The following is a 15,909-nucleotide window of genomic DNA, read 5'->3' as shown; positions in this document are numbered from 1 at the left end:
CAAGTTTTGTGGCAGGGACTGTAGCCATCTGAGTTGGATTTACTAATATGTAAACCGTTACTATAAGCTTAAATTTTTAAGTTAATTTGAAACAATTATATTTATATAAGAATACTTGTTTTGAAAGCTTCTGTACTACCTCGGGTACATAAGGGACTATAACCTCTTATGCAGACAAACCACATGCGACTTGTATTAATGTTTTTTGAGAGCAGCTGGGAAATGCTTGGTTTAAAAGTATTGTGTGCCAAGAGGAGCTGATTTAATTCAACTAAGACAAAGAAATGGGTTCTGACCCTGAAGAAGCTTGTCAAGACAGACTTTTCTTTCTGTCCCCAAGGAGCTGCAGCCGAGTGTTGAGCTGATGGAAATGCTCCCAGGATCAGGTGTTGCTGCTTTGTGTGTGCTGGAGCTGAGGGAGGCTGGCAGAGCAGTGCCCAGGCCAGCAGCTGTGCACAGAACAGGATTGTTCCAGAAATGGAGGCAGAGCCCTCCCTTGCCTGTAATGTAAAACTGAGAGAACTCTTTCTAATTTGTATGAGCCACCTTGCTGTGTGATTTATCTGTTTGATTTTCCAAAAGTGATTTTGCATTCATAATTTTGAAGTTCTGGTTGGATTTGTAATCTAATCAGGAAACCTGAGCCCTAATGAAAAATTAACCCCACAGCTAGAAGGAACATGAAGCAGAAAGTACTTAGCCTTGCTGTTATGCCAGCATAGATATTAGTTGTTTAAATCAGATAGTGGTAGCAAGGAAGTGTTATTGACAGCGTGTATGTCGTCAGCTAACAACGTAGTTGACTTGTGAACCTGTCAGTATACATTGTGGTGAATTACAAGGGTGCATTTATTTCATGGATGTGCTGTGTCCTGGAGCTAACATTTGCTGAAATGGCATTACTAGTATTATTTTTATTAGTGATAGTTCCAAAACTGTTGGTTTGCTAGGGCACTGAGGTCTGTATACTAGTTGCAATTAAATCAGGAGAATGATTTTATTTCTACACTGAATTTGCTCAGCCTAGCCAGCAAGGACTTTCTTCCTGCCTGGAGTGGAAGCTCAACTGCTAGAAAATCAGGCAGCCTTTGCTATTTCATATGTTATCAATAGTCAAGAATGTGAAATTAGCCCATACTTTGCTGATGAGGCAGCAGAACACACTCTTTGACTCTGTTAGGTTAAAATAGCCAGTGATAATGTTGGATATTACAGTAAAAAAATATTTGAACAGTTTTAACTGTTAATGGAAAACTAGTAGAAGTATTATTGAAGCATCACATCAGCATCAGCTGATCAGTTTTTAGATGTTTTCTTTGACTTGAGCCATTGCCTAATGTTTTTCTTCGTCTTTACATAGCTGATATTCTCTGCTGGCAATATGGAAAAATGCTATCTACTGAATTTCTAGCATAGTTTCCTGAATTGCCCTGACTTTTAATGAACTTTTCAGAGGCCTTCTTTTATAGCATCATGTGAAGCCAGCAAAGAGCAGCGAGGTGGTCAAATCTTAATAGGTTGGCTAAATACAGTGGCTCTGCATAGGAACAGAAGATTGGAAGAAATAATCTCTGATTTTTTGATGCTATTGCTGTTAATGTGGATGTCTTTTCAGATTTGCAAATAGGAAGAATAGACATGAAGGAAAGAATTAAAATTGGTGGCTGGCTTTCAAACATATAAAAAATGTGTAACTGAACCAGAAGTACTGAATAAGGTAGATAATATTGTTCCTTTCTATTTTGGAAGTTTTAAGCCAGATAGTACTAAATAAAGCAAGTGAGTTATTTTCCTTTGCTGCAGAGTTTGGATTTATCAGCTCAGAGCTTTCAGTCACTACATGAACAGTCTACCTTCTGTTTTGAAACAGAGCAACTTCTGTTCATTAGAAACAGTCAACAATAAATATGAAGACATTTTCTGCTGTTTGCTTTGGAACTTGGTGGATTGGGATACATGATTTTTTACAAGGAGCGGCAGGAAAGTCATACAGTGGTTTTTATTCCAAGAATGTTGCACTGAAAATTGACAGAGTGAAGGCACTGGTCGGGCTAGACTACTGAAACACTGCTTTTTAGCTATCTTGTCCTATTGTGAACTGTCTAGTTGTTGTTTCAGTAGTGTTGGCTAAGCAGTCATTTTAGTAATGATTAGTGACAACTTGTAATGTTCTTTTAACTGACCTGATCCTTCTTTTCTTCTGCTATATTATTTAACTGGAAGTGCCTTGTAGCTTTAGCTATGTTAAGTGTATCAGTAACTTTGTGTTTGAGTTAAATGAAGCTGGTGAAATGTAATTCTTGGACCTGCAGCTCAGAAATGTAAAGCAACCAACTGCCCTAGACCTGAGAATATATAACTGGGAAGACAAATTCTCAATATGGAGGTGAAAGAAATCAAAACAGTTTTCAGAGCTACAATTTTCTTGGCATGACCATGTAGTGATTTCTGAGGGCTGGGAAAATCTGTGTGTGGGTAGGTGGGTGTGTGTATGTTTGTGAAAAGGAGTGGGAAATCTGGGTAAAGAAGGTGATGATTAAGAGTTCTTCTTTGCAGGTGTAGGAAACCCTCTGAACCTTCTTTAAAAATAGAGTATCTCTTTTTAAAAGTTAGGCAGTTTTGAGTGGACTTCTAAAATAGACACATATTTAACTGTTACGAAGAAGAAATTAGCTGAAGCCTAGTGTTGATATGACTTGAGTTTTTTGGTCATCTGAATAATCTTGCGTTACATCAGTTTGTTTTCTGTCATTCAAACAAGTTATTTTCCTGTAGTGAATAAAGATAGTTTTGTTCTTTATTTCCAAGTATACTTGTGACACTCCTGATTTCCCTAAAGGTGCTGGTAACTTGGAATGTGGGGAAATTCCTGAATGTGTGTACTCAATTTCATGAAATAGTTTTATTTTCAAGTTATTCCTTTGACTTTACAGGTAAAAAGATTATTTTTTTTCTTTGAGGAAGTGTGTAGAAATGGTGTCATTACTCTGCAAGTAGGAGTGTTCAGCTTTTGAACCAGAAAGCCACTATCAATTCTGGTTTTGAGATTAAAATAGTGTGGGCATTATTAGCTCATTCTTTGGTGTACTGTGACGCTGTGGGCAATGTTTTATGAAACCAGCCATGTCACAAAGCTGGGACTTTTTTGGTGAAGTTTGACTCTGGGAATGATACTGTAGCTATGAATGTGCTTCATAAGAGGTTGACACCATCCACGTTTTCGTTGAGTGGTGTATTTTTTAACAAGCTTAGTGTCTTTGGATGTGTTAGGCTGAGTGGGCCTTGGCTTACGATAGATATCTGAATTACCACAAAATCCCTGTACTCTAAATGTGACTGAGTTTAGGTTTGCATGTGCTCAGACTGGATTTGTGGGATGTGGTGTATTGTGGTTTTTTTTCTGCAGCTTGGTAAAGCAGTGGTGACCACAGTATTTTGTGGGACTGGATAACCTATTTTCACCACACTACTTTTGGTGGTACTGTTTTATCGCAGCTGAATTCTTGCACACTCAAATTTCTGGAAACAACACATCTCTAAAATACTAGCACTTGCTATCATGACTCATTATTATCCTGTTGGGCTGTGCAGTCTTCATCAGGTTTCCTTAAACTTTCTTTTGATTAAGTTTTTTTTCATCTGAAGTTATAAGACATTGTTTAGCAGATTTAATCTCTGTTAAGCATTCAGTCATATAGCAGAAAGATACTACAGAAAGTGTATTCCTTCTTCTGAAACTGCCCTAATTCCATAATTAGTACCAGGCTCTGGTAAGCTTTACCAGCAGTGTGACTCAGCCTCTCCTTACAGCTATGTGCTCCAGAGCAGGAATGTTGAGAGCTGCTAACTCATGTGTTAAAGCTAAATTTTGGAGGAAAAAAAAAATCTAATTTGCAAAAGGAATATAGAGTGCCATACTCTTTCTTTTACATATATAATTACTTTCTTTGTGAATCCTTATACACAGAAAGATAGACTTGGTTCCCTAATTGTACTGCCTGAGTGCACTAGTTGTAGACACTGGTCTAGACAGACTAAAGACCTTGCTTTCCTTCCTTTTTCCTTTCAAATTGTGACCTCTGTGTTCTTAAAGGAGTTGACTGTAAGGAGCATTCACCATAAAGTTTTCACAATAGTAATCTTTACTTTCCTTCGGTATTATCAGTGCTAGTGACTGATCTGAAACACCACCAGTGAAGTCAAGGTGGTGTTTCAACTTCTATGCATGAGGTTACAATTCATAAAAATCTACAATACATTCTTCAGTAGAAGCGTTGAACTTGCAAGAAGCAAATGCGTTCATGTAAGAGACAGGTTTCATGTGTAGTTTAAGGACATCCTTCTGCCTTTGATGCAATTTTTGACTATTGGACTTGGTACATAAATATATCGAGAATGCAGCCATCAAATTGTGGACTCATAGCTGCGTGAACCCTCTGGGAAAGTATAGTTCTGGTGACATAGGGCAATCATGTAAACCCACAGCCACAGATGACTCAGCTTCTGTGTGGTAAATTTTGGGTTTGCGTATTTTCGTGTGTTGGCTCTGAAGGAATTTCTTTGATTTCTGACAGGCCTTTTAGAGATGTTAGCTTTCCTAGACCACCTGGGGAAGGAACCAGCCCTTCAGGCCTGAACCAAGTATTTGGGATGTCTCTGCTATGTGGACAGCTGTGGAGTGATGTCTGGAAGTGCAGTGTAAGCAGACTAAGAAGCTGAAAGTATACATAGGGTTTTCTAAAAGACTAGAAGCTACTGCTCAAATTAAACTGAAATGCGGTAGCACCTTCTGGAGTTCCTTTTTGTGCCTTTTCTAAAAGGTGGAAAATATTCCCATGGATAATATTTTCAGGGTTAATCCTTCAGGAGTACTCAGTGAGTGACTTGAATTTTTCAGGGTATGTTCACATATTTGGTACAACATGGTGTCCAGAACCTGAGAAAATGCTAACCATACTAGTAATACAGCTGAGCACTGTGTTTCACTGTGCTGTGACAGCAGATGCTTACTAATGTTTTTCACTCTCTAAAGTTCTTTACTCATGGCCCCTGATGAGGAGAGGCAGACTCTCCGGGCTAGTTAGCTATGGAGATCAAATGTCCACAGGCCCTTTCAGTATTGGAGTATGTTTGATCCATGATTGCTGGCTTGAGGGTTTGTATTTTGTGACTTTATTGCATAATACAAATGTGCCTGCATTTCTAAGTGGTATGAAATGAGTTTTGAACTTTAGTTTTAGGAAAGCCTGACTCCTTGTTTCATTTATTAGTAATAAAACATAAATACTTCAGGTGTTAACTTTCCAGCATTTGCTTAGATCTCACTTTCTCTATAATATGGTGTTATTATTTCTCTTCCAGCTTTCTGAGAATGTTAGAAATACAACGCTGAAAGTTCCCCCCAAAAAAGGCAAATAGCACAGTAGAACAATTAGAAAATAAAAATCTGTTTGCCTTAGAAATGTCGTTACCGGTTTAGTTTTAATCAAATTGCACTTGGATTTGGAGGCTTTCCAGTTCTGCACTTGACAGGCACGTGGAAGCTTATGTTAGTGGTGCTTTTCCATTCCAGCTGACCTTGTCTTGAACTCGAAATAATCAAGGCCTGTACAAATCCTGCAGCACAGTACCCCCTTCTCTCTCAAAAGTCAAATTGTTCTTGAAAGCTGTGAATTTTATTTGCTCACTAGAAGGGTAAATTAGTCCACGAGAAATAAGGAGGAGATTTGGATGAAAGCGTTCATTCATGTTAAAAGGAAAGTTATTGGAGGTCTTCTAGATCTACTGGAGGATCTTTTAACTCTTCTGTGAAAGGTGGGGATGAGGAAGGGAATGAACAGGGCATTAGGAGATCTGTGTGAGGGCAGGCTGGGGCCTTTCCACTCCCCGTGTTTTCTTTTCTTGGCAAAAGTAAAGGACTGCCTGTCAGTATGAGGATGCCATCTGCGTTGCACAGCCTGCTAGCTGTTACAGAATGCACAAGAATGAATCTGAAATCATAGCGCTAAACTGTTTTCTGACTACCCATAGTGGCTGCCCAGAGATGCATCTATTGTATGGTGCTTCAGGAATCCAAGTGAACACTGCAGCCTGTAAAGCTGCCTCAGTCTGGCACTGCAAATGTAATCCCCAGCATGAACAGTTAATGGGTACATGAGCTGATTCAGATGCAACAGCTGAAAAGGGTAATTGTTTTATGAAATTAAATTTGTTTGCAAAAATAAAAGAAAGCGCTGAAGAGGTAGAGCAGAACTGGACAAATCTAGTTACAGCAGTGATATATTTCCTCAATTTAATTCTAGCTTTCCATTTTTTATCTTCTCATTATGTGCAAACTGGAAGTGACAGTCTACAGCATCAAAACAGAATATTCTGTATTTGAGTTTTTTAAATAGATTTTTTTGTTTGTTTGCAGTAAAACAAGTTAGCCCACTTGATAACTTTGTGATTGATTTTTGCTGGATGTTTTAAGCTAGGAATGTAATGGTGATGTTTAATAGGTACACAGGGATTGAAGGGATGCTGATACCTTATTATCAGTATCTTAATAGAACTTTGAAGTAAAATCTGGACCATATAGATCCTGCTCTAGCTTCTGCCATAGACCTTAGTACATTTTAAGTCCAAGGCTTTCTGGGGAATTTTTATTCTCTGTCATTGAGAAATTTAAATTAAGTTACTTATATGCCTGAAAGTTTCCTGGTGTCTAAAGGCAAGCATGCAAAATACCCGACTAACTTGTGCTTGCAAGGGAGCTCTTGTAAGCCTAAGCTGAGTAACGCTTGGACTCTGCCTAGTCTCTGTGGACTCTGGGCACACACACAATGGCTGCTGTCAGTGCTGGGCACAGTCTAGACCATGGCAGCCATGGCAACTTCAGAGAAACATTGATGGGAGCAATGCCCAAATGTTACATATGAGCGGTTGAGTTAGTTGCGGCCAGCGAGGTCTTGTGGCCCTGGCTGGGTGACTGTGCCTCTTGCAGGTGAAGCAGGGTCACAGGGTGGGAGCTGACCCATGGTTGACGGAAGGAGTTGGACATGTGCTGGGTGGCCAGTTGTCACATCTTGGCTGCTGAGAAGTGTCTCATGTAATTGCTGTAACTTGCATGTATGTAACTGCATGTCCTTTTTGCATCTTAATACCAGTGAGTATAGTACTGCTGGTTGATGGCATCAATATGAAGTGATACCATTATACCACTGAATACTAGTGATTAAAGCAACTAGAAACTGAGTTATTATCTGCAGAAGTAGCACTGTTAACAGAAATATCCTGAATGTCTTACACTTTGTTTGCTTTTGTTTATAAAGATGGATTTTATTCCACTATTCATTTGATCATTAAAGTACTTCATGAAGGCTCAGGTTTTTCTGCTATTGTAGGCACTCGAAACACAAGGATTCCACCCTGAAGGAGCTATCTATAGTACAGTATATTTATGGTTTTCTCAGAGGCAGTTGCCTAGCTGGCACTTGAAAAAAGCAGAAGACAAATGACTTTACCTGAGGTTTGCCATAACAATGTAGGGGGTTGCTTTGATGCTAACTTTGGGAACTAGGGTAATGTGATATTACTGATAGGCACTGAATTTGAATGTAACTTCTATTTTATGTCATTATGAAGTGGAGTTTAAAAAAAAATCATTCTGATATTTATTTCATAGGAGTTGGGCTGGAAGGTGAGGGATTGACTTGTGCTTTTATGCCTCTTACAAACTATGGGTATGTGCATACTAAAACAATTCTCAGACTTTTTCTGTTTATTTCACTGCCCACTAAAAACCTCTTGGTATATGTTGAGGACATTGCAGAGCTACATGTGTACTAAAGATATTAAATAGTAAAGCACCAATATGAGCATTTCTTTTACCTCTGGTGTTATTTAACACTGCAGACTGTTGCCCCAGGCAGTGGGGGTGCAGAGGCTATTGTACTGAGATGTGCTGACAACAGAACACAAGCTGGGTGGTTGGTGGTTGCTGGCATGAGCCAAAGATCTGCTCTACATTCTTAGTCCTAACAAGAGGTAGACCTGGCATCTGTCATATGCCAGCCTCTCATATCCTTAAACCTTCTTGACAGGTAAAGAAAGTGCATTAATTACAGAATGGTAGGGGTTGGAATGGACCTGTAAAGACCATCTAGTCCAACTTCCCTGTTCAAGCAGGTCCACCCAGACCAATTCACACAGGAACCCATCCAGTTGGGTTTTGAAAACCTCCAGAGAAGGAGACTCTACATCCTCCCTGAGCAGCCTGTGCCAGGACTCCCTCACATTCAAGAAGTTTTTCCTTAAGTTTAAGTGGAATTTTTTGTGTTCCAGCTTTTGTCCATTATGCCGTGTCCTATTACCAGACACCACAGAGCAAAGTGTTGCCCCATCCTCTTCACATACACCTTTTAAATGCTTGTAGGTATTAATGAGGTGCCCCCCTCAGTCTCCTCCAGGCTGAACAGTTCCAAATCCCACAGCTTTTCCTGATAAGGAAGATGCTCCAGTCCCCTGATCATCTTGGTGGCCCTGTGCTAGACTCTCTTCAGAAGTTCTCTGTCCCTCTTCAGCTGGGGAACCCAGAACTGGACACAGGACTCTAGATGAGGTCTCATCAGGGCAGAGTAGAGGAGAAGCAGAACCTCCCTTGACCACACTCTTCTTGATGCATCCCAAGATGCCATTGGCCTTCTTGACCACAAGGACACATTGCTGGCTCATGGTTAGTTTGTTATCAACCAGGACTCCCAGGTCTCTCTCTGCAGAGCTGCTCTTCCAGCTGGTCAGTCCCCAGCCTGTACTGGTGCATGGGATTGTTCCTCCCCAAATGCAGGACTTTTGTCCTTGTTGAACCTCATGGGGTTCCTCTCTGCCCAACTCTCAAGCTGATCAAGATCCTGCTGAATGGCAGCACAGCTTTTTGGGGAATCAGCCAGTCCTCCTACTTTAGTGTCATCAGCGAACTTGCTGAGGGTACACTCTGTCCCCTCATCCAGGTTGTTGTTGAAGATGTTGAACAAGACTGGCCCTAGAACCCATCCCTGTGGTACTCCACTGGTCACAGGCCTCCAACTTTACTCAGGTCTATTGATCACCATCCTCTGGGCTCTGTCATTCAGCCAACTCTCGATCCACCTCACTGTCTACTCATACAATCCACACTGCCTGAGCTTTCTGATGAGGATATAATGGGAAACGTCATCTACCTTGACTTCAGCAAGGCTTTTGATACTATCTGCTGCTCTCCCTTCATCTAGCCAGCCGCTTATATTGTCTCAGAAGGCTATTGGGTTGGTCAAACAGGATTTCCCCTTGGTGAATCCCTGTTGAATTCCCCTGATAACCATCTTTCCCTGCATATGTTTTGAGATGGCATCCAGGATGAGTTGTTCCATCACCTTTCCAGGAATGGAGGTGAGATTGACCGGCCTGTAGTTTCAGAGGTCCTCCTTCTTGCCTTTTTTGAAGACGGGAATGACATTGGCCTTTCTCCAGTCCTCAGATACCTCACCAGTCGTCAATGATCAACTAAAAATGATGGAGAGAGTGGCTTAGCAACCACATCAGCTAGCTCCCTCAACACTCGTGGGTGCATCCCATCAGGTCCCATAGGTGTTAATGTTGCCCAACAGATCTCTAACCTCATCCTCGTTCACCAAGGTAAAGTCTTCTGTTCTCCAGACTATTCTACTATCCTCCAGTATTTCAAGTGAACTCAACTAGTTCATGCAAATGCATTCAGATGCTCATTTAGAGGTGTGGATCATCACAGAAGCAAGAAAACTTTTGTGTGTGCTAGCAAAAATACTGATGAACTTATGCAATCAGAAATATTAGATGTCTTTGGGATTAAATCTGTTTAGTTTTCTTCCCTCCTTGTGAAGAAGTATATTTAACGGGAGTGGTTTAATGAATGTAAATTTAATGGAGAGAGAAATCGGGATGCTGAAGTAAAGGCAGGAAGCTGTTTTCTTTTCTGGATTTGGAGACCTTTGTTTCTCATTTTATATTGCCAGATACCCTTCATTAAATGTTTTATTAGGTGCTTCTGGATTTAATATTTCATATCCCACATGTGAAACTTAATTGTGCAAAATTTAATAGGCTTAAGAGAGGAGTGTTAGAGAGACTTGGGTTTACAGATTAACTTGTTTCCTGCTCAGCTCTGCATGTGGTTTGAGTGATGTCTGAATTGATACTTTTTGGAGCAAGGTGAGTACAGTCATTTCCACACAGCATAGTTTTAATGAAGAAAAAACTTCCAATGTGACTTCATTGTCATCTTTCCAACATGCAACTTCTGGCTAGTTATTACTGCCTGAAAGAGTAATTTGTGAATTTATTCTTTTCTTTCTATAAAACAAGAATAATTTGATACTTTGCCCTTCATAGGTCACCCTTAGAAGTTCTTGTTTGCCTATTACTATTCTGTACAGGTGCCGGGAAGCTGTATGGTAGATATTGTGATAATTCCTGTAGAGTAATATTTGCAATACTTAACATGGAAATGCAAAAGAAAAACTTCACCATTCATACTTTAAGATATGAAAAGTTTTAAGATATGAAATGAGGGTTACCTTGATTGTGAATGTGTGGAAATTTCTGAGGAAAAATTAGATAATGAGAAGGTTCTTAAATGAACAGGTACAGAGACAAAATTGTTCAGTAGCTGAAAGGGGATGTGTGTGTGTACATATGTAGCCCTATCTATATCCTTATATATATATGTATAAAAATATTTAAACCACTGGTACAATTTTTCATCATTAGAAATAAACTAAACAGAGTCTTTGTCAGTTAGATATTATGATATTATCTAGTTTAAACAGGAACCACTTTTGGGAAGTCTACTGTCTTGCATAACACAGGGTGTTGACCCCTGTGATTGTTGTAGTCCCTGAACTGTGTTGCTTCTGTTCCAGCCGACAATATTTTTAGCAGAGACATTGTGCACCTATTATATTGGGAGATTAGTTCCAGTACAATACAGTGCATTACTGTGCCATCAAAGGCTATTTTAGCCCTCCCTAATTAGACAGCTTGTCCCAGTATGCTGAGGCAGAATGGATTTAGGGGATTAACTTTCATGTGTGTGGCCCGGAGGCTCTTCAAAGTACATGTAAACGTTGGGTGTATTCTTGCTTTGGAAAGGAGGAAAGGGAAAGATGCAAGGGAACATGTTGTTTGGGAAGTTGCCACATCTAAAGAGATGTCATTGGAAATAGGTAGAAAACACCTGATTGTATGCAATTAAAAGAGTAGCCTGAAAAACAGGTGAGATGGGGCCATGGAAAAGACAAAATGAGTGAAGTCAAATTGGTTGTGGAGAAGAATTGCAGTGACAGACTGTCAGGCTGGGAACAGGGAAAGGAGAGATGGCCAAAAAGAATTCTCACATTTTAAAGCATAGACACTATTTGTTTTGCTGACAAAAAGATTTGACTGTAAGCAGAAAGAAAAATCACTTTTCCCAATTGATATGTGGGCTGGAGGAGGAGGAAATATTCCTATAGCCAGTGCTGCAGCAGAATCTGATGTGCATTAAGACTGACTTGCTGGACCACGCATTCGGTGTCAACAGTAAGGCTTTGAGAGCCCTGAGGTTCAGGTAATCCACTCACTATTTAGAAGTGGCCAGAAATCAGGTTGAAGGTGAGGCATTTGTAACTTATTAAAGACATCACATTGGCTTGGTGCTAAACTTATCAAGAGAGACATATAGATTTCAGAACATGACGTATCTCTTGAGTAGACGTCGTGTTGGGTGATGAAGATCTCTTGCCTGCAGTACTTTTTGGGGAAGATGTCTTTCATACCCAATATAGCCATGATCTCTCTCTGGTTACTGTTTCCCAACTGTGGTGGTTGGGACATTGCATAAGAGCAATTACAAAATGAAAAGGGAGTCCATCTTTGGTGTGAAGCTTTCCTGATGTGAATCTTGCTTTGTTTTTCTTTTGAGCTGCATCTATGCTAGTTTTCCTCTTGGTACTGCCTTCATATTTAAAGGTAAGTTAGGGAGGAAAGGCACTATAATTGCTGCTGCTTCTCTGGATGTTTTGTTACCACTCAGGGAAATGACTGAGACAGTAATAAGTTGCTAGTAGCAACAGAGATTTCTGCCAGCTCTGGAAAAGTATCTTGCTATGACATCATTATGGTCACACACAAGATACCTGCAGGCTGCTATAGTTCTGGATTTTATAGCAGCAGAGCTCTTGGAGGTGCTCCTGGGCACCTCCAGCAGGGAGGTAGCTGGGAGGATTCTCATGGGAAGTCTCTACAGACCAACACAAAACTGCTCACTTTACAGTTCTGTCATCACTATAATAATTGTCATGCAAATCATTGATATTTTAGGCATGGTGTTCCTCTTTTTGATCACTCTGAGTCTTTACTTCATAATAGAAAGGAGAAATTTATTTGACACCTGTCACAATTGCATCAGTTCCTCAGTGTAGAAAATTAATTTCGACTTTTTTTTTTTTTTCAAAGAAGATATAAACAGTTTTACTTAATTTCTTTTCATTCTAAGTTGTCAACCTTTATTCTGTAAATTGGTGCTAAAAGCCTTTCAGAACTGGAGGGAAGTTGGATTTTTGGGAATCACAAAGGTTACTTGTTTTTTGAAAATGTGTTTTCATTTTTTAGTGAAGATCTTTCCAGGCTTTCGTGTACTAGAAAACAATGTGAGAAGTACCTCTGGAGTTTTAGAAGCCTTCAGTGTTCATTCCTGTAAGAACAATGGATTGCCTTTGTACTGTCTGCACTGGATTAGTGAAAGAATAAGAGTGCTTAGTCTGAAAAAGAAGCTTGCCCTCTAACTGACTTTGTGGCATTAAAATAAGGCAGTAGAATAACCTACTGAGTTCGCATTTTCTAAATATTTTTATAGCCAGTGTGCTGAAATGCTTTATTTAGCAAACTTTCCACTTGTATAGAATGCTCTTATGAAAGCCGTATGATTAATTTCTTTGAAGACTTTCTCGCTACCTAGAAAGAAATGCTATTGTATTAGAAAATGCTCATTAATTTAGAATAAAGTAACTTTATTATGAGCTTCTGTACATATTGCTCAGATTTGTGTTTAGTAGACATAGATTCTAGTGGTTGAAGTTGGTTGTTAGTGTAGGAGCTATGTAAATCCTGAATTATTTTTAGCATTCTTACTTCATTTAAAGGAAAAATACCCTTATGATAATGCTATGTTATTAGACAGAAAGTCTGACCTATATTACACACTATGTCCTTAAATGCAAATACGGTTTGTAGGATATTTATGCCTATTTTGCACATCATATAATCTTTCTTTTAATGATATTTTTCAAAGGTTTGCTTAATTTTTGCTCCACATTGAAAAGGGAGGTACCGCCTCATCAGTAATGAACTTTCTGTGAAGGAATTAATGGACAGAAAGCCTTGCAAATTAACGATGGTTATTCTCTAGTGTCACACAGTGGGATAGATTGAAACCTTTGTAATAAAGATTCTCAAAAATACTTCCAACAGCAGTGCATATCCCTGGGTGAAAAATTGATATGCTGCAATAAAAACAAGATACATCATGCTCTGTGTGTTTTTTTTTAATTGTGTGTTTTGGGTTTTTATGAACACAGGATATTTCTAACTTAGAGTATATGTGTACTGATATAACTCAAATTAGTCTGCAGCAGTCTGCTCAGAGTTGTTGGAGACTAGCTCCCTCTCAGCCAGCATTGTCATGGTCATAGGAGATCAGTAAGCAACTTTGGGCCTTTGTGTTTTCATTAGATTTTGGAATAGGTTTCACATGTTTAGAACATTTTGGTGTAGTTTCCCCTAAAGGGATTTAATTTGTACACACTGAAACTGCTCTGTGATCCAAAATGAAGAAGTCTGGGGAATTTGCTTCAAGACAGCCCAGCCACTCCAAACCACACGCTAATGTAGACATGGCCCTTAAAGCATGAGTATATGCCTTTAAAGTATGCTCTGTGTGTACAGATCTTCAGCTTGACATTGTGTAACCAAAAGTAGCCACACTGAGATCAATACAGATACGTGAAGTTTGATAGAAACGGAGAATCTATATAAAATATTCCGTGAGTTTGTATGTAGCAGCACTGCTGGTGGTTTACCACCACCCAAATAGCCTCATTTGTCCCCTGTCTTTTAAGCTGCACATTTTTTGTGTGGTGTTTTGTTTTTTTAATAAAAACTGATGCTTTGAGAATTTGGGAAAACTTTTCAAAAAGGTAATTTTCTAAACAGATTAATAATTAGTAACAGGATGATATGTATTAGCTAATAACAGGATAATATATTGGCCAGAGTTTTTCTTCCTGATAGTTAACCATTAAACCAATTGAATCACAAACTTCCATAATTTTCTTTAGTTGTGGACCCAGTACATGAAACGATTTTGAGAAGACTGCAAGAATATTGAGAATGCAGAGAAAAGAATCAAATGACAGGATATAGGAAGTCCAAGAGGACTGGATTCTATGAAGTAGTTTGTCAGAAACTGAACAAACTGAAACAGAAGCTGAAATTAGTCTTACTGAGGAAATAATGAGGAGTAAGACAATCTTACCTGTAGAATTTTTTAAGTATTGGTCCTTTTCTCTGAAGGTATGGTATGTTGCTTCACTGAAACCAAACATTTCATAGGTGTTCTGGCTGTGGCAAAGCTCCTTTCCTGTCAAAGGGAAGGAAATCTGTGGCCTTCTTTGTAGCTAGGAACAGGCCAAGGAGTTATGGGATGAAGCTGGAACACACTTCCTGACATGATGAAAAATTCTCATTTTTTCAGTCAGGAATTCTTTTCAAATCTCTTATTTACATTGCTTTTTTTTTATGCACTTTCCTCTCTGGTGACAAGAATTTCTAATAGTTCTTTTTGTCTCTTCCAAAACAGAATTAGACCACAGCTAGCTAAAGAGAAGATTGAAGGATGCCATATTTGTACATCTGTCACACCTGGTGAACCTCAAGTATTCTTGGGAAAAGATAAGGCCTTCACTTTTGATTATGTCTTTAACATTGACTCACAGCAAGAAGAGATCTATATACAATGTATAGAAAAACTGATTGAAGGCTGCTTTGAAGGCTATAATGCCACTGTCTTTGCTTATGGCCAAGTAAGCTTTACAATTTTATCTTAAAGTAATTGCTTTGGCAGAAATAGCCTCTTGTAACTGTTCTTTCTCTTAAATTTCAGAATGCATAAAACCTGTTTTTTAGTGTCTTGGTTTTATTTTAAACAAGGTATCCTGTAGGAGACTGTTTAGGCATTGTATAGATTCTGTGCAGAATGGCGACACAGCAAGTGTATTCAGACAGTAAGTCTGAATTAATAGCACTGCTGAAAATAGAATGAATTCTAATCTGAATCTTATTCCCAAGTTCACCTTAACGCAGCCATACAAATCAATGACTTAATCATTTGATTATATAAAGATTGCACTTAGATTCTTTTCTGAGCAGTTATCCATGTTGTTTGTAGGCAAAATGTAGAGTTTGATTCCAAAGTTGGAGAACTCTTTCATAGAGGTCACATCCTCTCAGTACACTGGGCACACATTTTAGTTCTCAAAGGTGAACTTTCATTGAGCACAACGTAGAGAATCCATTACTGTCTTCTGAATAGTCCTTTAGGAACCGATTGCATAAAAAATTTGTCTGGATACTGTTTTTTACCACTGTTAAATGTCATCTGAAGTTAGGTAAAGTCTAGTCCTGGTGAAACAAAGCAGTTTGCAGATCCAGTTTAGTAATTATGTTCAGCTCTGTGATACTATCTTTGTTTTAGACTTGACCCACTAATGAAGTGACAACACAACCCTACTTTGTCTTCTGTAGGACTTCACATTTAATTAAGCTATTTTCCAAGTGAAGGTACAGCTTGCATTCTTCAGTGCTGTTTATAAATTGAGA

General features: G+C 39.0%; 1 protein-coding gene across 8 annotated transcripts in view; it reads left to right on the top strand.

The window, feature by feature from the left end:
* Nucleotides 1–15,909, top strand: part of KIF21A (kinesin family member 21A) — an 88,599-nt gene that overhangs the window by 15,002 nt on the left and 57,688 nt on the right. For all 8 annotated transcript variants that reach the window (XM_062018656.1, XM_062018622.1, XM_062018612.1 and 5 more), the window contains exon 2: nucleotides 14,891–15,113. In XM_062018656.1, the coding sequence (XP_061874640.1) occupies nucleotides 14,891–15,113 (223 nt within the window). The remainder of the gene's footprint in view (nucleotides 1–14,890; nucleotides 15,114–15,909) is intronic.

The sequence above is a fragment of the Colius striatus genome, chromosome 1, assembly GCF_028858725.1.
Source record: "Colius striatus isolate bColStr4 chromosome 1, bColStr4.1.hap1, whole genome shotgun sequence".
NCBI lineage: Eukaryota > Metazoa > Chordata > Aves > Coliiformes > Coliidae > Colius > Colius striatus.
The sequence above is the reverse complement of the archived record's forward strand: the minus strand, read 5'-3'. Positions and strand labels throughout refer to the sequence as shown.